General features: G+C 36.3%; 1 protein-coding gene across 1 annotated transcript; it reads left to right on the forward strand.

Annotated features, from left to right (window-relative positions):
- Window positions 1-5,945: 5,945 nt before the first annotated feature.
- LOC147391043 (uncharacterized) lies at window positions 5,946-27,169 on the forward strand. Its single transcript, XM_086458522.1, has 17 exons — window positions 5,946-6,228; window positions 9,087-9,172; window positions 16,445-16,836; window positions 16,971-17,092; window positions 17,745-17,887; window positions 17,977-18,299; window positions 18,827-18,882; window positions 19,273-19,367; window positions 20,197-20,299; window positions 20,432-20,526; window positions 20,617-20,679; window positions 23,255-23,330; window positions 23,435-23,543; window positions 23,633-23,745; window positions 24,330-24,388; window positions 25,578-25,686; window positions 26,727-27,169. Exons 2-17 carry the CDS (start codon window positions 9,138-9,140, stop codon window positions 26,859-26,861), a joined length of 2,028 nt encoding a protein of 675 aa, XP_086314648.1. The 5' UTR covers window positions 5,946-6,228; window positions 9,087-9,137; the 3' UTR covers window positions 26,862-27,169.
- Window positions 27,170-27,926: the final 757 nt, after the last annotated feature.

Below are 27,926 nucleotides of genomic sequence, written 5' to 3' on the forward strand. Positions count from 1 at the left end.
TTATTTAAATATAAATAAATGGGTCTGAATCCCTTGACTCATGAAATATTAACTAAATGTAGATTAATTTGACTCGTCCAAAGCTAAACGACTAGGACGAGTCAACTCGGATACGAGCAAATCATGAACCCTATTCTTTCAATGTCATCCAAAGCAAGTCCTCTTTCCTCAATCGCAGAACTTAAGAATTTTCACGTCCATGTCTGTCTTTTCCTCTGAAACACTGCGAGGTATTGTTTGTTGGTTTTAGTTTCTCTCCAATCTCTGTCGTGTTGGTTTAATTTAATTTCTACTTGTTTTGAATATTTGATTAAATTGAAGATTATAAAAACCCCCGATTTTTTTCATCATTTATTGTTTTAATATCTAAATCTAAAGTACTGTTTGTTATCTGCTAAAGTATTTGATTTTAGGGACTTGAGTTGGACCCCTTGGATTTAGTTGTGTTCAAAAGGTAGATAACAGAATGTTTGAATAATTAAATTTTTTTCTTCCCAATAGTCATTTTCAATTTCAAACAGTCCTTAAGTGAGTTGTTTCACTTTATTAGTTCCTGTCTTTTTATTTTCTTGATAAGTGTAATAAAATTATTGAAAAAAAATATAGGGGGTTGAGATGATTATGAAGAAACAAAATTTAGGATGTTGTGGATCTCCCAGATTCTTCCAATAACAATTGATTTTGAGTTCATTCCTATTCAATCATTCAATATGAAAAAAATAGAGAGAACACAAGCGAGATTTATTTATGGTGTTCGTTGTGAAGCTAACGATTACGTCTCCACGCTCTCGAAAGAGCCATTCTACTAATTTTTAGCAAAATCCTGTTACAGGTCTCTCTTCCCTCATTTCCCATTACATGGGACATGCTTAAATATATAAATATTAAACCCAAGGAATCTTAATTCATCCTAATTACCTAGTCAATCCTCATCTATGTAAGGCCATTCTTCTCAATCAAGAGTGTTAAGATCACTTTTTTTTTTCTTTTTTGTGTCAAATAAGATCAAATCTCAGTCGTTCCACACGATAGATGATATGGTACAAGTCCTGGGATATTGAGCAATATACTCCTTGAGTTTTGTACTAAATCAAGTCCTTGATAGAGATTTGCATTGACACGTGTTCAGTCCGGATCAAGTGTAATTTTGTCCCTTTACAAGGACTAACCAAACATAGGGAAAGGAACACATAAAAAATAAGTCAACAATAGCAAAGAAGCCACAAATAAATTAGCTAAACATAAACCTTCTCATTTGTCTTTTCTATAAGTGTAATAGAATTTTTGAAAAAATAAATTTGGGTTGAGATGACCAACCCAGTATAGCAAAAAGAAAAGATCAACAATAACAAATAAACCACAAATAGTAATTAGTTTGTTTGTACTCGGCTGCGGCTTGGTTGGTCATCTCGACTAACCATACATTTTTTTAATGGATTTTATTTTAATTACCAAAAAAAGAAAAATCTTCGAAGAAGGCTTATTTGAACTCTTTAAACGCTTTTCACCAAAATCAAGAAAATAAAAAATGGAAATGATGATCTCTTGCACCGATTTCTCATTTCATTAGTGGAAGGAGCATTATTTTTGTACTTTGTATGTACCCTTTGGAAGGTGGGTTTTGAAACCATCCATCAAATTTCCAACTCTTAAACTTTACTAACTTACAAAGTTGAAGCTTTTCATTTTTTGGAACCAAGGTATCCGGTCCTCTCCTGAGGGTGGCCCGTAAAGGGATATTCGAACTGATGACCTCCACTTCTTGAGGCATGGGGGTTGAAGTTAGGACTTGCACATAGTATGTTCTCTTTTGCAAACCGATTGTGACGACATGTGTGTAATTATTCATTAACAAGCATATGAGTTGAATTATTTGAAACATACAAATGTGTTAATCTTTTCCGCAAGGACTTGCATGTTGATTAATTTTAAACATACACAACACTTTATATTTTAGAATAAATTGAATGTTGTTTTATCTCTAAATATTCTTCCTCATCCACACCTCATCCCAATCACTAGAGTTGGTGACACGAATTCTTGTTTTTTTATTATTTAACTGTCTCTTGAGCTATATCTTCATTTAATTGTTGTGCCTTTGTATCCTTTCTCACTATCTTCATCCACTTCACTCTTTGCCTTTAACACCTTGATTTGTAGCAAAACGTTTCTTCTCACTCATTGGTGGTGTTACTAGTTTTCTTTGCCCATTCCCAAACCATTTTAATCTTTATACACTCTCCAATTGGTGCTATTCCTGAATTCTCTCAATTATACTCATTTTTTTTACTGTTCATCTCAAGTCTCTGTTTGTGTTACACTTATTCTACGAAAGCATTGTTTAGCTTGTAAAGCATGTGCATTCGTAAATTGTGTCAGCATGTGTGTTCCTTGTTAGGAATGGACCTGTAACAAGGAGAAATGGCTCTCTATTAGGTCCTCCAAGACCACCTCGGAGTCTAATAGTTTCGAGTCTTTCCTGTTGCCCCCATTTGAGGGGCAAAGGTGCCTTCAATGATTTCTTTTTTTGCTTACCTAGCTGTCTCTAATAAGCTTCTCACCCTAGATCACATACTTAGTAGGGAATTCATTTCGCCTAACTTCTGTGCTTTTGTCATCCGAGTAGGGAATCAATTGATCATATTCTCATTCATTGCTCTTTCACGACAAAAATTTGGTCTTATTTCCTACAGTTGTTTGGAATTACTTGGGTCTTTCCTTCCTCAACTTTGTTTAATTTTCATAGCTAGAAACATAAGCTTTTTATTGGTAGGAAAAGATTTCTTTGGGCCTTGCTTCCCTTTGCAATTTGCCGAGGTTTGCGGAAGGGGAGAAATAGGAAACAAAATTCGGGGGTTGAGAAGTCTCACTATGATATGGTTCTATTTATTCTCGGGTTGTTGTTTTACTGGCATAAATTATATGGGGCTTTCAGAGGGGTGTTTTTGAGGAGTTTGTTTTTAGATGGGAGTCTCTTTGTAATGAGTAGGCTTTGTGTCGGTATCACTTTGTACTTTTGGTTGGTCATCTCGACCGCCCTTTTTTTAATGAAATTGTTTTGGTTATCAAAAATAAAATAAAAAATTACTTAGAAAATATTCTTGTTGCATAGAATCCCAATTTATAAATTCGATTTTATCCCCATTAAAGCTTTTCTAGGTTAAATAATAGCTAGAAAAACATCCCTTTTATGCCAAAATTAGATCAATATTTTTTTTTTCATTGCAACTTATCCTAAATTTCTTTTAGGCTTCAGCCCACGTTTGATTTTTTCATTCCACGTGAAAGATGATAAGGTACAAGTCTCAGGATATGTATCAGTATACTCCTTGAGTTTAGTACTTGTCGACAATCAATTTTAACAAATCTAACTCGAGATTCGTGAAATATGATTGCAAATAATTTTATTGATTTTTTATGAAAAGTAGATATAGATCTCAGTGTTTCCTTTAATTAACAGTCAAGTACAAAAAAATAGTGATGATGACGTATGTAGCTTTTCTTCTTTCCGAGCTTTGCACTTTATCGGTTGAGAATGATGTTTTGACGTTGACTTTGTTTTGTGCTTGATCTTCTGTAGAGGCTTCTGTAGATTTTCTTCTCTCCGGACTTCACGGTTTATCGATTGAGAATATTTTCTTAACTTCTGAAGAAGGGCTTTATGCTTGATCTTCTCTTTAGTTGGAGTCCGAATTTTTGAAGAACCTTGTTTTATCTCTAGAGGAAGGCTTGAGAGCTTCTTCTTCTCTAGAGGGAGAGCTTTTGTTTTCTAAGAGAAAGTGATCCAGATCCCCTCTTCATGAGAAAGTCTCTTGTATTTATAGACTTAAAGGTCATTTAGCTTTCCAATTATACCCTCAACTTAAAGAGGTTTAATTGCTTTATTTAAAAGGCTAAATTTATCCAAATTTAATTTTAAGGATTCTATGGGTTATTATTGGGCTAAACCCATTTATTTGGCTGTAGGGCCCAATATTTATGTGGATCACTTGGTTTTGTTTAAATCATGGGTTTTATCTGTGAAAATCCAAACTCAAACATATAGTGCTCGTCCTGATTAATGAACCCCCAATTTAGACTTGTGGGCCCAACTATGATGTTTAGGATTTTATTTTGATTTATAAAATTTATGAGGGACTCTTTAAAATTTTGGTGCCTACAAATGCCCCCTCAAGGATGCATGGTCGGTAATGCAGGTGGCGATAATGTATTATTGATTATGCTGTCAGACATGCGAATACTTTAGCGAAAGATTAACCTTTATGTTGGCATTCTCATCCTCACACTGAGTACAACTCAAGGATCTCCTTGTTGCACCTTTTAGTGTATTTGTCTTTCAAGCTACTGAAGCCTAGTGAAGATCTCAAATTTGAGATCGATCCCACTTTGCTTCTTTGATAATTTGTAGTCGGAGAAAGCAAGCGAGACGAACTTCTTCTATCTTTTCGACTTGGTCTTTTGAAAGATTTACTTGGTAAATTCATCGGGTTTACTTGAAAAATTACAAGTATCTTAGCTTAAAGGAGTTGGTAACGCACGGCTTTGATTTGCAATCATGAGAGAAACGACTTTGATCAATCCTCAAGAAAAGATTTTCTTGATATTTTGAACATATCTTTTCATGAGGATTTTTTTTACATATTCTTTCTTCGAACCATCAGTTAATTATTCCTGTATGCCTCGTTTTATCTTCGGTGTGGGCTTGGGTTATGTCTTCAAAGTGTTGGACTAAAACATTGTTTGTGAGGGTCATGTGCTGTATTACCCAATCATGGGTATTGCTTAAGAGATACTAAGGTCCATTGGCCCCCAAATGCTTAGACTCAAACTTGATGTACTTAGGGTGCATGCGGTCAAACCACTTCCACTCCTCACTAATGGAAGAGATTGGAGTACATTTTGTTTTACAACAACTAGGATTTGATATTAACGGAGGTAGTTGGTTATACGGTTTGAGTAGTGGAGTTGTCTGACTTGGAAGTGAAACATTTTTTTATTTTTATTTTTTTAAACCATAAATGTGAGGTTATAAAAGACAAAAGACAAAACAGACTCAAGTGTATGGGCATTAAAGGTACGAGTCATACAAGACAATTTTGTATCTCTACACATGATGATGGGCTTTGCCACGTGTAATACTATATCATTGTAGTTCGGGTGTAAAATAATGAAAATTTCCAATTTTTTATTCTTTTCTTCCACCGAAGACTGAATTGAAGGAGAGGCTCGTGGTAAATAAAAATGTCAGCAGAATTCGAAAAAGATCAATTCGAATTTTCAACTCAGACACTAACAGGGTTTAGGTAATAAAATCGAATTTTCCCTGATGGTGATTGACGATATGACTGGGGGATTTATCCACAAAGATCTCTTATTTCTTTTTAGAATTAATTTGTCCTTATTGATGATAGTAACGACCATGAAAGGGGATTTTAAGTATTGCACACCCATTGATCAGTTTGAATCTCAATCAACGATTATTATTCTTGATGGTGATGATGTCCTCAGGTGGTGAACTCAAAGCTCGGCCTCTAGAAGTTCAAAAGGAAAAGTTTTGAAAAAAATGAGTTTCTTTTTTTTTTTTTTTTCAGATTTTTAACCCACTTCAATTGATATAGCTCGTTTGACATGTCATGACTACGTCGCCTCAATATCCGATTGAGTCGGTTTATATTAATTGAGTCATCTCGTATCAGGTTGGGTAGCTTTGAATGGACTTACAATGGGTTTTAGGTTTATTGAAAGTGAACCAAGGACCTTTAGTAAGATTAGCCTACTATCTTTTTTTTTTTTATGATTTTCTTTTTTACCGAATTTTTTTTTCTTTTACGATTTTGTGGAAAATCTTTGAGGTTTAACAATTAAAAATTGGGGTGCTGATATAAAGTGGGAGTTTAAGAAATAAATAGTTGGAGTGCCGATATAAGTTATATCAAAACTAAAATCCAAAATCTCTTCCATGGTTGCTCATTCTTGAGAGTTTGACGAATCGATGTGCTCTGTCTTGCTCTTTGGCGAATAACGGTGATTCTCGTCGTCTCCTCTCTCACAAACCTTCTTTTCTTCTCTACTTCTTCACGTCTCTGCCCCACAACCGTGTCCAAGAAGGACTTCTTCTACAAACCGATCGAGCCGGTTAGGTGAATCTCTTTCAATCCTTCTGCTGTTAATGGCTGATCTTGAAGGGCTGTTGCTGCTACACATCGATTCTTGGACACATGCCCACAGGTACCCTCTTCTTCTTCTCCTTCTTCTTTCAATTAAATTTTTATTTTAAAAAAAAATTGATAAAACAATCTGAATCCAAAAGCCAATAGGTGATCCGCAATCATCGATTTCTTCAAAATAATCTTCGACTTGCAACGTTAATGGCTCCAAAGATTCAAAAAAAAAATTTATTCAAGCCAAGAAATATTTTTTCTGAAATCTTTCCCAATTAAATGATCCCTTGGACCTTGAAAATCGAAGAAATCATCAACAAACGGAACATCTGACGGTAAAAATTTACCAAAATCTTTCGATAACAACAGTTAATGTGTGTGGGACCTTATTATTTTTTTTGTTTTGTTTTTGGGTGAGATTCCATGAAAAACCATTCTAGAATTAATATTAAGCCAATTTCTGCAGAAATTATGAAGGCAGAAATGTGAAATTGTTACGTACCTACTTAGATCGGATCGGACCTCCTAAGCCACCAATTCGAGATGGTGAATCTCCAAATCCCAAGGGACTTTTTAATAATAATAATTCTCTTCTTCCTTTCATTAATCTAATAATGAATTTAAATACAAAGAAACACTATCTTAACTACCCAGTTATTCAAACTACCCACTCTCCTATTCATTCAAATAACTATTCCATAACCATAACTCCATAACTTCTACACAATTCATAACTACCCTTACCCATTACTTAAAACTCCTTAACTAATTGAAACTCTAAAACAATTAAAATAAAATACATCAAGATGCATCAAATCTTGATACAAGATAATAATTTCTAGGCACATAACATTCTCTACCCCTTGTAAAAAAATCTTATTCTCAAGGTTTCAATCTAGAAAGTATTCCCTCCCCCTTCATCTTCAATTTCCTTTCCATCATCTCACTCGCCAATTTCCTCCATTTCTTTTGGCCAATTCCCCTCTAAAAGGAAAAGATGCTGAACTTTACATTTATGAACTTGGGAGAATTTCTCATCGTAATTATAACATAACCCACGATCTCTATGCTCTTTCATCTCTACAGGTGAGAGTCGTTTAAGAGCAACTGATAATGGTTTTCCTGAATGAACGGTTGTGTTGGTGTCATTTGTAGGGTTGTTCATCCGCTTTTGAGCCAATATTTTTTTTTTCTTGCATGCAAGCGAGGTCGATTGCATCAATGAGTGTTGTTGGTTTCAACATCTGAACACTCAAACGAATTTCTTCCTTCAATCCTCCCACAAAACAACTCACCATGAATGACTCATTAAGACCTTCAGTTCTGTTTGCTAACTCCTCAAACTGAGTTTGATATTACTCCACCGAAAACGTTTGTTGCAGTTTAGACAGCATAGCCGTTGGATCCTCGTATGGTGAAGAGCTGAATCTAACTTGCAAAGCAGAAGCAAAGGATTCCCAATTTGAAATCACTCCTGACCGTTCCATACAACGATACCATTGGAGTGCCTTCCCTTCCATGTGAAAGGAGGCTATAAGTAGCCTTTGTGTGGAGGGTGTCTGTTGGTGTAAGAAGAATTGCTCTACCCTATAAAGCCAACCATCTGGATCCACCCCAGTAAACCTTGGAACTTCCAGTCGTACTGTCCGAGTTTGAATTCCCTTGTCAATATCAAATTAATAAGGTTCATCAAGTCTGTTAATTGTCTTACTGGAACTCTCTCCTATCTCCTTGCCTTTTTCTTTAGAAAGGTGCTCAATTTTGGTGTCCAAACTTGAAACCTTCATCACTAGCTCATTAAGCATCTTCCCATGGACCTCTGTGGTTTCCTTAAAGAAACCCATCATCTCATTGAGTTTGGCATTTCGTGTTCCTTCCGCCATTTCAGAATCTACTGCTCTGATACCAATGTTATGTACCTACTTAGATCGGATCATAAAAAATAATAAAAAGAAGAAAAAAGATTGAAATTGATCTCGTTCGAGGGAGATCGGACCTCCTAAGCCACCAATTCGAAATGGTGAATCTCCAAATCCCAAGGGACTTTTTAATAATAATAATTCTCTTCTTCCTTTCATTAATCTAATAATGAATTTAAATACAAAGAAACACTACCTTAACTACCCACTTTTCTATTCATTCAAGTAACTATCCCCTAACCATAACTCTTACACAATTCGTAACTACCCTTACCCATTACCTAAGACTCCTTAACTAATTGAAACTCTAAAACAATTAAAATAAAATACATGAAGATGCATCAAATCTTGATACAAGATAATAATTTCTAGGCACATAATAGAAATAGTTGGAACACACCCAACTGTTTGGTAGACAGTCAACGGGGTCAAGCCGAATCGGGTCTTAAAATTTTAATCCCGACCTGTTCTATTGATGTCGAACTCTTCGATTTCCTTTTCACTCTCTTTCCTCTATTGATGGATGTTGATGAACAGAGATTTATAAACCCTTTGGATCGACTGGTTTTGTTAGAGATTTTATTGTCACACCGACTTTTTCTTGTAACAGACCAAAAGAGTAGGGTAATTTGCCCACCAATTTTTTTTTTTGTTGTAACAAACCAAAGATCCATATCTGTCAACAAAGTAAAGTCCTTTTTGGACTCTCTTTGAGATTGGGATAGGTTTGAAAACTGAATTAATTGAGAAGAAACAATGTTGTTGAATCAAGTATCGACTCCTTAATTATTTAGACTTGCTTACACTTTCATCATCATCTACGAAGAAGAAAATTCTTTTGCTGATTGATCAATTTAAATCAAATAATACTGATTAATTTGACAAGAAACTTGATTCCAATTTTGATTATTTTGTCATACTTGATCTCTTTTCCTTATTGGGTCTTGTTTTTTTATGATCAGAACTTGTAAATGAATTAACATTGGAGCTTCTCTTTTTCTTACAGATCCAAGACTATCAGTAATATTGATATAAAGATCTGATTCTTTTGAACCAAATGCAAGTTGACTACAACTTTGAAACCATAGGAAGGTATGGACTTTAGTCATTTATCCCCTTTTTTTTTTTTACTTTATCATCTTCGCATATCTCTTTTTATGAATTGTAGTGAGAATTACAAATCGAGAACTTATAATCCTTGTCAGTCAATTTCTGGAGCATTTATCTATTAGTCTGCTTAATGGTGGACAATGTTAAATTGTTAAAAGCGTTGCGTGATAAACGATGTACACGCAGAAGAACCATGTGACGAACTATTTGTCTTGTTAGTTGGCAAATCTCTAAAGTAGTGCTTAGGAGTGGACAACGTTAACTGGCTGACAAACGTCAACTGCCTTGTAGAATCACGAAACGCAAAATTTGTATATGCAGAAGAACCATGCAACAACCTATTTGTCCAGCTAGTTGGCCAATCTTTAAGGCAACTGGTCATCAGTAGTGTTTAGGAATGGATAGTGTCAACTGGTTAACAAACGTCAATTGACTTGCAGAATCACAAGACTCAAGATTTGTATACGCAAAAGAACCATGCGATGACCTATTTGTCCAGTTAGTTGACCAATTTCTAAAGCAATTGTTCATCAGTAATGCTTAGGAGTGGATAACGTCAACTGACTGACAAACGTTAACTAGCTTGCAGAATCACGAGACTCAAGATTTGTATAGGCAAAAGAACCATATGACGACCTATTTGTCCAGTTAGTTGGCCAATCTTTAAAGGAACTGTTCATCAGTAGTGCTTAGGAATGGACAACGTCAATTGGTTGACAAACGTCAACTGGCTAGCAGCATCACAACGTCAACTGACTTCTATTGTAGTATATTGTGAAGAAGTCGTCTTTATCTTAGAAATTTTGATTGAAGCCTCTTGCGTATACCCTACCCCTACTCATGTGAATAAAACTTTTTCTCCAACTCGAACAAGTTTGACTTGTGTTGCGGTTAAGACATGAATTTGATCAGTTTATGATAGTTTACCCAATCGCACAGGTTCACCTTTCCCATAACCGGCAATCTCGAATAACTTTGAAGTCTTAGAATCGAACCAACTTTTGGAGTCTACTTTTGTGAGATTGTCTTCATGACTTTTCGTGATTGACGTAGCTGGGAAAACATTTTCCACGGGTGTCCTTACCATGTAAGATTTCTGGAAAGGTGTAATCGGAAGGGTTAACTCTTCTTTCAGCATCTCCAATTTGACTTTAGAGACATAAGGCTTGGTCTTTGAAGAAATCTCTTCGAAAGGTGATGGTCCCGGCTTCTGTCGCGATTGCGGCACGTAACGAAGCATTGGGGTTCGCAACACAACTGTGGATGACGCATCCACCATTGATTGACTCATCTTAACCCGTTGAGTTTCTAGTTCTTGCTTCTTTACTCGTTCTTTCTGAAGTTGAGGGCCGGGAGAAACCTTCTCGACATTATTCATAGTATGCTTTCCTTTGCCAGGTATTTGTTTACTGGAAGTGGGTATCGAAACTTGAAGTGCTTCTTGAATGACGTCGCTTTCAAAATAAAATTTTGCATCAGCAAAATATATTTCTGCCTTGTCAAATGGTTAATCTTCAGCTACTATACGTTTCTGCACACCATCTTGGTAATATTTGAAACACTGGTGTAGCGTGGATGGTATTACTTCAGTTTCATACAGCCACGGTCGACCAAGAAATAAGTGATACGAAGTTTTACAATCAATCATGTGGAAAAGCGCTGTTGATTCCAAATCTGCGATAGAGAACTTGACTCTTATCATGCCGATAGTTCTCTGACCACCCAAGTTGAAGCCTGTGATCATCAACTTACTGCGAGCAAGTTGATCCGACGAGATCGCAACTTGATTCATGGTACGAATTAGCATGATGTTGACCGCAGAACCACAATCCAGGAGGATTCTTTGAACTTTATTCTCCCTCCATAACCTGTGACGTAAAAAGACCTATTGTGAGGTCGAAACCCCAATTGGAGATCCTCATCAATGAAGGTAATTGTGGTCATGCACATACTGTCTTGTTGTGGATCTATGTCAGGTTGAACTTCCTGTTTTGATTCAGTTGAGCTTTGCTTCGAAGTATGCTGAACTTTTTGGAATTCACTGGAGAAATCCAAGTCAACTTGTGAATCATTTGTTTCTGAGGTGCTATTGTCTTTCTCAAGTTGTTGATCTACATCACTAGAAGTAGTAGGATGTTCTTTGGACTTATCATCAATATCATCTTCTAGCACTTCCGTTTCCACTTGATGACATGAAACCGTGTAGACTTCCTTTAAGAGTTTCTTGGGTAAGAATTCTAGAAGAATAACCGGCACACGGGGAGGTTGCTGAAAGATGTCTTCGGGGTTTGCGGGCGGAACTTGGAAAGTTTTCTTCTTTGTTGCTCTATTTCGTTTCTTTGACCCTGTACTTGGTTTTGACTTTCATCTCTTTCTCTTTGGCTTTGAAATAGAAAGAGTTGGCACATATGTAGGGCGTTTTTTTCGACGAGTGACAACTGTTCACCTTTCGTCATCAACTGAAGCAGACTGTGAGATATTTGAATTTGAATTTGAAATTGACTGAGATTGTTGTCTTTGTTGAGGTGGAGTGGGAAATGTGATGATTTTTCTTAGATTTGGCCTTGCCCCCTGCGTGGGATGGGCATTTTCAACATCGGAATATACGGGCATGAGTTGTGATGGTTTAGGTAAAACTTTGGTGATTTGAGGAAATGGAGTCTGCGTTGCATATTGACTTGCCAAGAGTATTGGATCAAAAAATCCAAAGGTGACAGAGGTCATGTTGGAAGTAGCAACATTTTCAACACAATCAAGTTCAATTTTCTCTTGACGTGCCAAATCCATAATCTTCTCCTTGAAGACGAAGCATCTTTCAATCGGATGACTAATCACCCTATGATAGCGACAATACTTTGGATCATTGCTGCGACCTGCTTCCTCGGGTCGTTTGGGCATTGGAAGTTCAATGAGCTTTAATTTCAACGGTTCTTCAAACATACCCAAGACGTCAGTATCAGGAAAATGGTACTCTTTTGTCTCAAGCTCTTTGAGAGTTTTCCAAGCTTTTACTTTTTCTTATGTTGAATCCGTTCTTGGCTGATCTTTTCTTCTCTTACCTGTGATCTTGACAGGTTTGGTGGTGGTGGTAGACAAGACTTCTTTAGTTTTGAAGGACTTGCCATCCTTCTTTTCCTGCCTTCGAGAGTCGCTTGGTCGTGGAGTCTGATGCACAGTTATTCTCTGTTCCATGTCGTGAGCTCGAGTAGCTAGCTCTTCGAAAGTATGTGGTTTAATTCCTTTTAAGACGTAAAGGAGTTGCCAGTGCATCCCTTGAACACATATCTCAATAGCGGAAGATTGAGAGAGTCGATTCATGTAGTTGAGGGAAAGATTTCTCCAGCGTTCAATGTACTCGATGACTGGTTCATTTTTTCTTTGTTTGATGGCAGCAAGCTCCACCATACTCACCGTTCTTCTAGTACTGTAGAAGCGAGCGAGGAACACTGTTTCAAGTTGATCCCAACTATCTATTGAGTTGGGTTCCAAGTCGGTGTACCAATCGAACACATTGCTGTGGAGGGAGCAAACGAATTGTTTCATCATGAAGTCACTGAATGTACCGGTGTTGTTGCAAGTTTCGATGAAATGGGCAATATGTTGTTTTGGATTGTCTTTTCTTTCGAATTGTTGGAATTTTGGCGGCTGATATCCCGCTAGAAGACGCATTTGTTCGATGCGTTGAGTGTAGAGTTTGGAATAGACCAATGTGAACTGTGGCATGCCCCCATACTGAGCACGAATGGTGTCAGTAATCATTGCTTATAACTGTTGAACGGAAAGTGAGGCAACAGACCCCTGTGGTGGGTTTCGCGTAGTTTTACGTGAGTCAGCACAGTCTTTTCGTTCTTCTTCACGCGAAACTGTGTACGTTTCAGGAGTAAATCCTGGAGGATGCGAAGGTCTAGCACTTGATTCATTCTCCTTGTCTTTATGCTCCAGACGACTAACAAGAGTTGTAATCTGAATGTTTTTATCCTCCATTGCCTTTGTCAATTTGTTGATGGTGTCTGTCATCTGAGCCACTTGTTCCTCTATTGTTAGCGCTCCAGCTGTCATCACTGCTCTGATAGAGGTGTGAGTTTGTGACGGAGAAGTGATCGATAGAGATCTAGACGATCCCTCGCTTGACTTCGAATCAGATCCATAATCTAACAAGTTGTCTTCTACAACATCCGCCCACAATGCCTTTGTTGTAAGTGCCGTTTTTGTGGCACGCTTCTTGGAGTGATGCTGGAGAGGTTCCACTAGCTTGGATTCACCAATTTTCGTCATTGTTCGCGTTACATGATGATCGCAACTGATAACCTGAGCAAACTCAAGGTTGGAAGAATTGATTTTCTTACCTTTCTCAGCAGTAGCTGATGTGATAATATTGACGTTGCGAGATGCCATCGATGCTTTGGTTGATGTTCTTGCAGTTGACTGAAAGACGAGAGGTTGAGATAGTCCCATCGGGCTTGCCATAAATTTGTCGACAATAAATTTCAACAAATCTAACTCGAGATTCGTGAAATATGATCGCAAATGATTTGATTGATTTTTGATGAAAAGTAGATACAGATCTTAGTGTTTCCTCTGATTAATAGTTAAGTACAAAAAAATAGTGATGATGACGTATGTAGATATTCTTCTCTTCGAGCTTCGCGCTTTATCGGTTGAGAAGGATGCTTTGACGTTGACTTTGTTTTGTGCCTGATCTTCTATAGAGGTTTCTGTAGATTTTCTTCTCTCCGGGCTTAGCATTTTATCGGTTGAGAATGTTTTTTTGGCTTCTGGATAAGGGCTTTATGCTTGATCTTCTCATTAGTCGGAGTCCGGATCTCTGAAGAATCTTGCTTTGTCTTTGGAGGAAGGCTTGAGAGCTGCTTCTTCTCTAGAGGGAGAGTTTCTGTCTTCTGAGAGAAAGTGATCCAGATCCCCTCTCAATGAGAGAGGCTCTTGTATTTATAGACTTAAAGGTCATTTAGCTTTCCAATTATACCCCCAACTTAAAGAGGTTTAATTGCTTTGTTTAAAAGGCTAAATTTTTCCAAATCTAATTTTAAGGATTCTATGGGTTATTATTAGGCTAAACTCATTTATTTGGCTGTAGGGCCCAATATTTATGTGGATCACTTGGTTTTGTTTAGATCATGGGCTTTATCTGTGAAAACCCAAACCCAAACATATGGTGCCCGTCTCGATTAATGGACCCCCAATTTAGACTTGTGGGCCCAACTATGATGTTTAGGACTTTATTTTGATTTATAAACTTTATGAGGGACTCTTTAAAATTTTAGTGCCTACAGTACTAAATCAAGTTCTTCATAGAGATTTGCATTGACACGTGTTCAGTCTGGATTAAGTGTAATTTTATCCCTTCACAATGACTAACAAAGCATATGGAAAGGAACAAACGAAAATAACATCAACAATAACAAAGAATCCACGAATATACTGGCTAAGCATTGACTTTCTCATTTTTCTTTTTTATAAGTGTTTTAGAAAAAAAAATTTTGATTTTTTTTTAGAGAAGAAATTGTGGATTGAGATGACCAACCTAGTATATGAAAGGAAAACATCAAAATACCATCAACAATAACAAATAAACTACAAATAATAATTAGTTCATTTGTACCCGGATGTGGCTTGGTTGGTCATCTCGACTAACTATGTCTTTTTTAATGGGTTTTATTTAGTTATAAAAAAAAAAAAAACCGAAGAAGGGTATTTGAACTCCTTAAACGCTTTGCACCACAAGCAAGAAAATTCAAAATGGAAATGATGATCTCTCGCATTGATTGCTCATTTCATTAACCTCATTGTGGAAGGAGCATTGTTTTTGTACTTTGTGTGTGTACCCTTTGGAAGCTCGGTTTTGAAACCGTCCTTCGTATTTCTACTCACAAACTTTACTAACTTATGAAGTTGGCACTCTTTTTTTTTTAACCAAGGTATCTAGGCCTCCCTTGAGGGTGGCCCCTAAGGGGGGTTTCGAACTGATGACCTCTGCTTCCCAAGGCATGCTCTTGGCCATCTCACCAACCCTTGGGGGTTGAAGTTGGCACTTTCATATGTATTATGTTCTCTTTTTCAAACTGATTGTGACGACATATGTTTATTTATTCATGAACAAGCATATGCATTGAATTATTTGAAACATACACATGTTAATCTTTTGAACAAGTGTACGAGTTGAATTATTTGGAACATGCACATATATGTTAATCTTTTTAGCAAGGAGCATGTTGAATAATTTAAAACATGAACATCCCTTTATATTTTAGAATAAGACAATTGCCATTTTATCTCTAAATATTCGTCATCATCCACGCCTTTTCCCAATCACTAGAGCTGGCGACAAGAATTCTTGATTTTCCATTCAACTGTCTCTTGAGCCATATCTTCCTTTAATTCTTGTGCCTTTTTATCCTTTCTCACTATTTTCATCTACTTCACTCTTGGCCTTTTAACACCTTGGTTTGCACATAAGTGTTTCTCCTCACTCATTGATGTTGTTACTAGTTTTCTTGGACTATTCTCAAACCATTTCAATCTTTATATATTCTCCAAATGGATTTATTCCTAAATTCTCTCAATTGTACTCCTTTTTTATTTTATTTTGTTTTATTTTTATATTGTTCATCTCAAATCTCCTTCTGTGCTACACTAATTCTATGGATGCGATGTTTAGCTTGTAAAGCATGTGCCTTTGTAAATTGTGTCGGCATGTGTATTACACATGGGTAAGGCATTGTTACATAGAAAATATTTATCAATTCAAGTTTACCCCATTAAAGCTTTTCTAGGTCAAATAATAGCTAGAAAAACATCCCTTTTATGCCAAAAATTAGATCAATGTTTTTTCAGTGTAACTTATCCTAAATTTCTTTTAGGATCCTGCCCTGGTTTTTCATCTCATTCTTTGGGCCATTGGAACATTTTGTCCATCACCCTATTTAATCTGTCTGCTGGATTCTTGATCTGTAAATTATTTTTTGACAAGAAAATATGATAGTGAGAAATGCAAATGAGAAAACATAAGTAGTATTATAATATGAAATATGTTTTCATTATAAGTGTCTGTATGATATGCATATTATATTCTAGAAGTCAATAATAATATGACCTCTTTCAGACTTTGTCTCTTTCTTGAAGCTGTTTTAAGTGTTAAATTGCACACGGTAAAGAAAAATTAGAACGAGACCATACTAGATGTCATTTGTTAACAAGGCCTTAAAGTATCTCTTCTTTGCATGGCTCACTGGATAGGATGGAGAACATTCAGTATGCAGAGGAGCTTGTAAGAGAGTTTCTTATGTTCAGAGGTTTTACAAATACTCTCAAAGCTTTCGAGACGGAGTTGTCCACTGATATTGGTAAAGGGTTTCAAGTTGATAAGATCTTAGATTTGATATTCTCAGTATATGTGCCCAATTTTCAGGCTGAAAAATTAGTTGCTCTACTGAGTTTCTTCAAGCAGTGTTTCTCTACATCCACTGAAGCTGTACTTATTTCTACTCTAACAAAATTAGAGGTGTCTATTCTGCGATACTATGTTGTTTATGCTGTACAATCAGGAAGGATGGACAAAGTTGTAGAATTTTTTGGAACAAATGGTAATAATTTGTCGCAAAGAGGCCAGGATTGGATTCCATGGTTTGGTGGGTCCCTCTCTTCCTATACTTGATTTTTTATTTCCTCTGGTTTTTGTTATAAATTCTATTTAGTCCTTTTTTTTAGATAAGTGTATTTGATCCGTCTCTTATTTCTCATTTTTGTACCATTGACAATGCAGCCATTCCATATATAAAGAACCCAAGTTTAGATCCTCTATTTCGCATTTACTTTTCGAAGGAGTGGTTTGATGCGTTACATCTTTCATTCAGAAATTTTCTAAGCGAGATCTTCAACGGTACTCATATCCTTCAAAAAGTTAATTGCTATGGTACTGATATGAACTTGATAAGTTTTTTTCAATAACCAGTTCACTTGTATTTAGATCTTATGGGACTACGATAAACTTTTACTTTTGTCATATCTATGGTGAGCTCATAGTATTCAAACATGATAAATTTATTAAGAAATTTACATCTTGGACTTGGGGTATGAATTCTTTCCGAACATGATAACAAATATTGGATTCTATATCATATTGGTGGCGGTTTTATCTGGACTTTATCAGGGAGGCCATTTTATACTTTATCTTAAAGTGAAATTTGATAGATTATGATGTGTTAAACCTAGTTATTGTAAAATTGGTGAGTAAGAAACTAGTTTTTTTTTCTTCAAGTTGCTTAACACTTGAAATATCATCTTTGAATTTGATGTTGTATTTAACTTTGTTTTAATAATCAAATTGAAGGTTCTAGATTTGAAGTTAACATACAGAAAAAAGAAAAAAAAGATGGTAGATTGTTGTGATGTTATTGAAGAAAGGTATTTATCTTATTAATGTCATTCTTATACAAATTATTATATGGTAAAAACCAAGTGGACATTTTTCAGGATAAATTGATATTGCTGTTAAACGTTTTTCTTGACTTCCCAATTATTTTCCTTAACCATCCCACGTACCCCTGCCCTACTAAAGATCAGTACTGAGAAGAACACTGTCAAATGTCTCAAGAAAGACATTAAGCAACTTAATCTTAAGTTGTCACAACTCCAGGCTTTATTAGAGGAAAAAGAGGTTCAAATATGCCAGTTACGGAGGTAACTATGTTTCATACGGCTATCTATCAAGATTTTAATTTTTTTTACTTATGTTTCTTATTATGTGTTGATGTTTCTTTCCCTCTCAGTACTATCCCATTGGCAAAGGAAGCAAGCATATTTCAAAAGAGTAGCTCTACCAACAGTCTAATAGGCACTCAAGGAATGGGTGTAAATAATGGTAATTTTCCACCCAAGAGCTTTATTGAAACTAGTGCTTCACATTCTAGTTCCCACTTAGGAGAGAAGGAACTCGGGGCTTGGGAAGGGAATATTGGTGGCTCTGCTAAGCTTTCAACAGGATCGTCCACATATGAGTCAGTACATGATTCCAGTTCTTCAGCAAAGCTTCCTGTTGGAGATAGTGGAAGTGAGGATACTATTCAAATGTTTCGAGAAAGCGTTTATTCAGGTTTGTTGTTGTTCCTAACTTGATTCTTGCCATCTCTTGATGGTTTGAAGTAAATGCGCTTGTCTTTTTGGTTAAGCTATCGGTGGTTGATGGGGGGCATCAGAAATCATGGGCCGTTAGATAAAACCGGGGTTGTCCTACATCAGTGATTCACATTAATCTACATCTTTACTAAAGGGATATAGTTGTTGAAGATAAAATATTGGGCTTCCTTTTTTATTTATTATTATTTGGTTGTATTTAGGTCTAGGGAGAATGAGAAATCTCTTAGACATCAAAGAGAGATTTTCTGTTTAGGCCTTTATTGAAAAGAAAATAAAAGAAAAATGAAGCAAGGCATCTCATTTTACAGCCCAGGTAGAAGCATTTTTCTTTCTTAACCTAAGCGCTTTGTTTCAGGATATCTCCTTTTCATCCAATGTCTCTTTCTTTTATGCTCGAACCTCTCAAATAATGTGCATTTTTCTACTATATTTATTCCTTTTATCTATGCTCAACTAAGTAATTTGTTGGCTGTAATGCAACAGAAAATGGTGAAATGCAGAGAGAGGATGACTTCCCGGAAGTGAAAGTAGAATTCCAGGTTAAATTGCTTGTCAAGTGTTTTTTATATTGCTTGGGATCCATAGAGTCATGTAAAAAATAAACAACAAAAAATCCCGGCCGCTAAAACACAAAATCCAACAGTTGGCATAAAAACATATCTTGAGGATTCATCAAGTATCCGTAAGGTAAATATCCCAACAGTTGGATTTCACGTTTTAATGGTTAGGGTTGTGTGTTTGTTTATGAGCTTTTCTTCATGAGTCTACTGATCCCGACCCTTGTTTCTGAAACCCGAATCCATTTTTGTTTTACATTTGGTCCCTCACCCTGTAATCCAAACAATGATGTTTTCTACCACAGACATCTTTCAGATTTACTTTTTTGCTAGTTTATGTCCAAAGCACTCATTCAATTTTTTGGCTTTCAGGAAACATTCCTAGGCCACACAAGTCCAATTAGTAGGTGCCGCTTTTCTTCATCTGGAAACAATATTGCAAGTGCATCTGTGGATGGCACAGTCAGGTAGTTACCATGAAAGGAAGGTCAATTGTTTAAAAAGAGAGCTTCTATTGCCACACCAACATTTGCTAATGCCACCTCAAGATGTGTGCTAATTCTTTGGTGATTTACATATGCATTGGGGTGGAATTATCAAAAGTTGGTGTGGCAATAGAATCTCTCTTGTTTAAATTACATAAAAGAAAATAAATGTGACAGCCTTGGGGCCCATTACATTTATCAACACTGGGTTTTGTGTCATGCACTTGTACATGTTCATTTATCTGGATTACCAATCAATAGATCATTATGTCCTACTGCAATCCCATTGTTCCTCACTATGTTACCTGATTCATGGGTTCGCTTGATTCGTTCGTGGTTTGCCACTCGAGAATGTACCTGGTTCGTTGGGGTAGACAGAGATGAGGGCATTTGAAGGTTGAAGTGATGAGTAGGGTAAAAAAAACAGATTGAAGATAGCAGATTTTGGAAAGAAAGAAAAAATCAATGTTTTTTCTTTTTATGTTGAAAATGAGGGTAAATGGTCATTTTTATTAGTCTATTAATAAAGACCAAGGTCAAATGGGCATATTATCAGTCTGAAAATTTAGGGGGACATCTCAAATATTAAGAACATGTGGAGGGTGATGAAAAAATGTTAAAGTGTAAAATGAGTCGCATTAGTTCGCTACATATCATGAACCCACAACGAACCATACTGCGAACTGGTTCACGGTTCGGTACCATATCAATGAATTGGGTAACCTAGGTTCCTCAATACAGAATTTTGTTCTCCTTGATTGTGTTTCAAACTAAATTAACACTCCTTTTTCACTACATGTTTTTAATGAAGGATATGGACATATGATTCATCAACACCGACATCTAGAAATGCAACCATATATTGTGGGGCTGAGATTACATCACTTGACTGGGACTGCAAATCTGATCGCTTGGTGGGTAAAATAGAACATCTTAGTGATGTGTAATTTAACTAATCTTTTGCAGTATTTGTGATGTTGATGCTTGGATACTTTTGATGCTAGAAATTCACGCTTTCCAAGTTCCCTCATTCTTCTTGACAATAGCTTCTCATAGGCACAGCTGATAGTGGCATTAAAGCATGGAATGTTGATGCTAAGAGAGTTGTCTGTGATCTCAACACAACTGAAGCATATCCGAGGTCCTTATTGCAAAATCTTTGCCCATGATCTCAATTATTCCTTTTTGTGCTTGTTATTTGTGTATTTTATGTAAATTTTTTGTATTGCAGCGTCTTGGATCTGAAGTGCAGCCCCGTGGAGCCGATTTTTGTCTCTGCTGCAGCATCTAGACGGTACTTTACCAGCCATCTTACTCCTTCCCTTGAAACCAGTTGAATTCTTTCTCACTTGTTACAATGATACTAAGTTGGATTATCTTCATGTTCTGCTTCCTGTATTGAAGAATTGTTGGCTTCCAAGCTTTACAGAGAATGATGCTAGATGCCTTCTCTTTTTAGGTATAAATTTAATTATTAGAAAAAATAGGAGGAGGTTGAGAAGACCTACATGGAACAAAGGGGAAAAAGAAAATGAAGAGAAAAAAGACAACAGACCAGGAAAGAAAAAAACCACCACACCTTACATTCTCTCCTCTCCTTGCACAATCTCCTATTTGAAGAGAGAATCCTACAAGAAAGCCTCTTAAAACTCATCAAACACTTTGCACCAAAAGAAGATGACCCACACAGTAGTGGTAATGACCTCACGCATGGAGTGCACCTTCCCCTTGAAGACCTGCTGTTGTACTACTTCCAAATGTCCCAAAATGCAATATTAGGGAACTTGACCTTCTGGTTGGGCTTCCAAGAGAACTTTTTTTTGTGTGGATTTAACATGGGAGATCTCATGTGAACAAATTAACACAGTTGAATCACAACCATCTCATCTATGGAGCAGAAGTCTCTCTCTCTCTCGTCAAGTGACGAGCTTGGGAAAAGAGGCGAGCTTGCCACTTCTCATTGGATAGATTTTCTCGAAATACCCGAAATGCATATATTATCTTGACATATATTATCTTGACGAAACATACTTTTGGATCAAACCCTAATCTTAGAAAAAGTGTTTTGGTCTTTCGAGAAGATCTATCCAATGGTGAGCTCGTCACTTCTCAAAAGTCACGAGCTTGTTGCTTTTCCCAAGCAATGACCTCACCATTGAATAGATTTCGAGCTTGCCACTGGATAGGTCTTCCCGAAATGCATATATTATCTTGGCAAAATGGATATTTAGATTAAACTTTATGTCTTAATCTTTTCAAATGTATGATACCTGTTCTTCGTTTGTCATCACAAATCATGGGAATTGAATAAGTTAAGTCTAAATATTTGAAATTATAAATATGTTTTTCTCTTTTCGTCGGAATGAATCGCAACAACTATTAAAAACTCAGGTAAAGGAGATGAGAAAGGGTATTTTGGATACTTTTCACTGTTAAAAATGAAAAGTAGATTAGGTTTTGTGCATCTGGTAGATTCGTGGGGTGAATAGGATTCGATGTCCACTTAAGCCAATCGCGTGCCCGTATGGTCACCCGTTTGATTGAGGAAGAAACAGAATAGGATTGATTGAACCTGAACCAAGGGGGTGTGACACCAAGTGGTGGAGAGTGGGAATGAGAGTGAGAGTGAGAGTGAGAGAGAGCTTAGGGGATCAAAAGAATATGCAGAGAGTTGAGGGTCTGATGACTGATGTCCCATCTTAGGGACCACTTGATTTATATAGAGGGCCCTTTTCTCTCTCCTTGTCTGAAACAAGTGGTGCCAAACGAGGTGACAGGTGGAAGGTAGGATGCGTCACTATCCCAGTCTAACCTCCTTTCTGTCGTCGTCTGTGTCAGTAGGGGGTCAACGTGGGAGCATGCTAGGGATGGTGTCAGTGACTCTGACACCTCTGCTACATGAAGCAGTAGCCCCCAGGCTTTCCATGCCAACTTGTTTGGCGATCTTAGATCTCATTAAATCCCATTGAACCCTGACCTCATATTTCCCCCCTACTTGGATCATTCATGTGGGTACCATGCATGCCATTCGCCTGTAAGACAATGACCATCAACGTGGGCGCATTGGTACTGTGCTGTCATGACTAAGGGAACGCACTAGTGTAGTGACCATCGGCAACCTGAGATGTACAATGTAGCATTGTGGCCTCGAGGGGTTGAAGTGTACGTCCTAGCTAAGAATTGTGCCAATCAAGGTTCGAAAATGCCTATCAACAGATACTTTAAAATTTGTCTTAAGATGAGGGGGCATTTAGAAAGAAAGATTTAACTAATTGGGCTATCAAGTTACCACCCAAAAGTTAGGGGGTATTTCGAAAGAAGCCCCTACATCATGGTCCATTAAGTAATTTTCCCAAAAAAGAATCTCTTTCATTTATTTTATTTTTTTATTTTATAGAATTTACTGTAAACATTGCAAAGAGAATTAGGCAACAAGAAATTATTTATTAAAGAATAGTATCCAGTTAGGCTTATATACAGGCTTAGAAAAACTTCCTCAAAAAAGAAATGGCTGTTCTTTGTGAATTCCAAGAAGGTAGAAATTCCATTTTATGGATGACATAATTTCCTTGGAAAAGTTTTCTAAGCTTCCATACTGGATCTTAGAGTCTGGATCTAGCAAGAACGAATGTGGAGAAATAAGTAAAATTTTAAAAGCAAAGGAATTGCCAATGAAGATGCATGCTGCTTTGTGAACAGTTTTTTTTAGGACATTGGTTCATCTGCTTTTTAGTTCCCAGCTATGGTAAAGAATCAAATAATCTGAATGTGGTTCAGTAAATGCTTGCAGTTTTTTTTTTTGTTTTTTTTTTCTTTTTTTTGTTCCTCCTTGGTTGCAAGTGATTCGTATCATGTGGTTATTCTTGTAGGCATGGCTCGAGTAATCTTGACAAAATGGGGTTTGCTTCATTAACAGTTTGGAACATGAAGACATGGAAGGCTATGGTACATGTTTAACTGTCCAAGAAAACTTTGAATTTTGACATATTGTTGGTTTCTGTTTTGAACTGGAGTTATTGAGCCATAACGAAATTTTGTCTTTCATGAAGACAGTCCTTCCTCTTGGTGAAGATCCTCCTGCAATTACTTCTCTTTGCTTCAATCACAATGGGAAGATTTTAGCTGCTTCGGCAACTGATGGAATGATTCACATGTTTGGTATCCTTGTATAACTATATTGCTTTTATTCGCTAGGGTCCAATATTGCATACAAAATACAAGCACATATAATTCTTAACTAGCTGAAGACATGTCTGCGGGCCTTCAAATAACGGGCTGGCCTGCCCATGATTCCGCTGTAAGCTCTGTTCTATTTGGACCTGATGAAACAAGCATTTTTAGCTTGGGTTCTGATGGAAAGGCAAGTACCTCCCTCCCTTTCTAATTACTCGTTTTTTACTTTTGGTTTGATGTTGGGCTGCATGTTGGAAAAGCATTCAGACTAGAAAAACACTTTCCTTACTTTTTAAGATTTTAACTCTTACTAAGAGTCCTTGAGCTCAAATGGATTACCACATTGGCAATCCCACACAACATCCCTCTAGATTTCATGGAAAAACTCAGATCCAAAAAAATTTCTAGAAACAAATTATTTTTTGGACTTGATCCAATGTTTTGAAAATGTACAATTTATCGAACTTCCACGGAACTCCCATATTAAAAAGTAAAATTCAACGGTAAAAAAATAACATTTTTTTTTCGAAGTTCATAAATTTTTTTCCTCTACAACCCTGTGGCATCGGATCATGTTTTTGGATGCCACAAGGTGAGCTCAACGACCCTTAGTAAGAATTGAAATCTTACTAAGGCTAGACAGACTCTTCAGTTTATCCTTTAAACTTGAATTATTTCGTCAGCCTTCTCGCTCGAGGTTTTTATTCATAGGTAAGCCCCCTTACTGTGATGTTTTGTGAAATTCAACTCAGGATTATTGTGTGATTGCAGATATTTGAATGGAGCCTACAGAACCAAGGTCAAGTTCTTTGGTCAAGAGATTGCAGCAGGTACATGCACAACTTGACACTCCTTGCATATGGTGTAATGCATTCCATCTGAGTATTAGAAAAGTTCAAATGGATCTTAATTTTCTCCCATATTTTTTAAGGGTTCTAAATCCCTGCAGACTGCAGCTGGTGTAACTTAGTCAAAAGCAATGTTTTGAGGCATATCTGTGGCTTAAGCCTTGAGGTTGTATGAGGCATAAGACTCATTTTTTTTTATAGAGAAAAACCTTCACAAGATCATATGAAAACAAGATCATATGAAAATCTAAATAAACGAAACAGCACTAAAGAAACAATAAGAAACAAAGTTATGATCTCTCTTTTTATTTTATTTTTTAATATTTAAAGTAAAACTTAATCACTTAAAAGTAAGATTTTTATAACTCTTATCTAATTATAGCGCGATGTCCATGATGGTTTTTCTTGCGTGTTCTTGCATTTTTATTATTTTTTCTTTTTCTCTTTTTGTTTAGCAACTTCAATCCAGTAATACATAATTACATATTGCTAATGTGGTATACTGTTGGCCACCTTAATGATGTTGTTGATATGGTCAGTAATGGGTTAATGATTTATTTCAGAGCATATTATTTCTGTAGCAAAAATCTTTGTCCTAACATAACGCTCAAGTTTTTCAGAGTTTGATGCACAAGCATTTTTTGTTCCTCGACAACTTGAAATTCAAAAACACTTCTAGTTGATGCTACCTAGATCATGTAAGTCATATTTACATAAAGGAGGGGAACAGATGATTCGAATTATTTTGATGAGGGTTCTTTTTTGGATAGAAGACCAGGGCAATTGTTGAACACAATTGAAAATATATTAAAAAATAACCTTTTATAGGCCCAGTTGGTCACTTGCACCTTATGCCTTACACCTTGTGGTGTTATATGTGTGCCTCTTACAAACTAATGAGGCTAACTAGGTTAATCTAACAAATAAATATTTATTGACAAGATACTTGTGGTCGGCCTACACATCTGTACAGTCCAGATTGGTACACCTCCGTTTTCTTTTGCAAAATGGGTGCCCTTGTTACATAAGTCATTTTTCCCCAAACACTCGGCTTTTTGTTGAACTTACATTAGGTTATTACATCCTGCACATTGTTATGTTCATATAATCCGCATAACGCATCCAACCAAATATGCTGAGAGAACCTTCAAAACCTTTGTGTATCACGTAGGTTCTTCAACAACGAGAGTGAGAAAATCTGCAGACATGAAATGGTGTTGGATGGTAACGGGAGGAGCCTATTAGTCACATCTGATTCAGTTAGATCACCAATATATCAGGTGAACTTCTGTGGAATTTTTTTTTCCCTTTTGGAATATACATGTAATGGGGTTGGAGAACTCCAGAAAAAAAGGGAGAAAACAACGGGAAAACGGGATCCTATATATATATATATATATATATATATATGAGTAGCGTTCAATGGCCAACAGTTTGGCAAACATTTTGGCAAACACATTTTTCAAAACATGGGTTAGAGGTCTTGGAATGGGCTGATTTTTGGTGAGGATGATCTCTATGGTGAGGAGATCATCATCACCAAAAATCAGCCCATTCCAAAACTTCTAACCTCATCAAAAATGGTTTACAAAAAATGGACGGTTCACGATTTTTCAACTTGTAAAATGGGGCTAGAAGTTTTGGAATGAGCTGATTTTTGGTGAGGATGATCTCCTCACCGTAGAGATCATCCTCACCAAAAATCAGCCCATTCCAAGACCTCTAACCCATGTTTTGAAAAAGTGTTTGCCAAAATGTTTGCCAAACTGTTGGCCACGGATAGGGACCCTATATATATATATAATATTAAAAATTATGAAAAAGGTGAAATATTGTGTATATGTGTCATACATTAGATATTTATTACAAGTTTTCAACATATTTTCAGTGAAAAACAAGCTTATTAAATATTTATACATTATGACATGTTTCATATATAATTGTCATGCTAAAAAAGTCTTGACCGTCAACATATCTTTTTAGCAAAATAATGTGTTAAAAATAACAAAGAATAATGTTTAAAACAAATAATCAGAATTTTTTTTCCTTCTATTTCTATTTAGAATGAAACAAAAAAAACATTTTTAACATATTTTTTTTCTAGAAAAATTTGCTTTATCATTTTCTTTGTTAGAGCGATAAAACACGTGTTAAACATGACCTTGAAAAAATAGAAGGTTTTGTGCGACTAATGCCATTAAAGTAAGGACCTTAGTGTACACAGTCTAATTGATCCTGACCATCCTATTTGTCACTGAAGTGAACTTTCTGCCTGTGTTCTCCATCCTAATGCAAGCATAATATTTAATTTGGCTCTCAGGTTCAAGGTCATATGAGGGGTTTGAGAACACTTCCACATACTGCAGCTATAACGACAGTGGACTGGCATCCCACCATGCCAATCTTCTTGACTGGATCAGCAGACCACTCCGTCCGAGTCACATCCATTTCTTGAACTACTTCTATTCAATTTATTTATTCTGTATGTTGGTTGGTGAGCTCTGATTGAATTTGGGACTGACAAGGTCATGGAATGGAGTGTCTTTCTGCTCAAGCAGTTGGTTCAACCGAATTTTCATGAAAGTTGTTAGTTTCTTTAGGGGGAGTAGGGCATGGTTTGTGTTTTGTGTTCGTATTTAGAGGTGTGATGGTGGTTTATGTGCATAATATTACATTGATTATTTATTTGGTGATTTTTAGACAATGAAATCTGATCATGAGCTTGGGATACATAACCATGTACCTATGTTGTATTTATCTTTCTACCCTGATTTTGATCCAGAAACAAACCTTAAACCCTAAATATAGTTGATGCTTTTTCATAATTTTGGAAGAAAAATATGGTACTTTTATTTGAGGATCACTGGAAGGCCTAAAATTAAAATCGCATAGGTGACCATACAGACTGCTCATTTTGGTAAAAGTGAATAAATATCAAAATGGGTAATACTCTTTTGATAAATACTTTATAAAACATGACGGGGTCCAGTAATTTTGGATTTGGCCCCATACATGACCATTGCGGTGCTTTCTCCTTTCATCATTGGTTTGTATTGCGATGTATTTATTATTGACAAGTCAATACCAATTGGTGCAACAATACAGAAAACCTTCTGAAAAAAAAAAAAAAAAAATTCACAACTGAAAAATGATTATCAATGAATTTTAATTTCTTGATCATTATTTATCAAGTACAGCTCTGTGATCTGATCACAAGATCCAAATAATCTCATACCTAGACGTATGAGGGATGTCCTATAAATTGATTAAACTGTTCACAGAGATAGAAATTGTTGCAGTATTCTGAATCATTTGTTAAAACTGCACTGCAAATATATTATTATATGACTTCCACATAACTACCAGGGATTAGTTGAGATGGTAAGGACGACTGGGTCTGCTCCCCAGGCACACCTTCGAACCCCTATACGTCCCTCCGTATAAAAGTGACTATATTTAACAGCTGAACACGTGCAGGGTGATTGGAATTTGCCAACGCTAAAAAAAAATGCTTCCACAT

The sequence above is a fragment of the Akebia trifoliata genome, chromosome 11 (genome assembly GCF_017979445.1).
Source record: "Akebia trifoliata isolate Shusen 1 chromosome 11, ASM1797944v1, whole genome shotgun sequence".
NCBI classification, from domain to species: Eukaryota; Viridiplantae; Streptophyta; class Magnoliopsida; order Ranunculales; family Lardizabalaceae; genus Akebia; species Akebia trifoliata.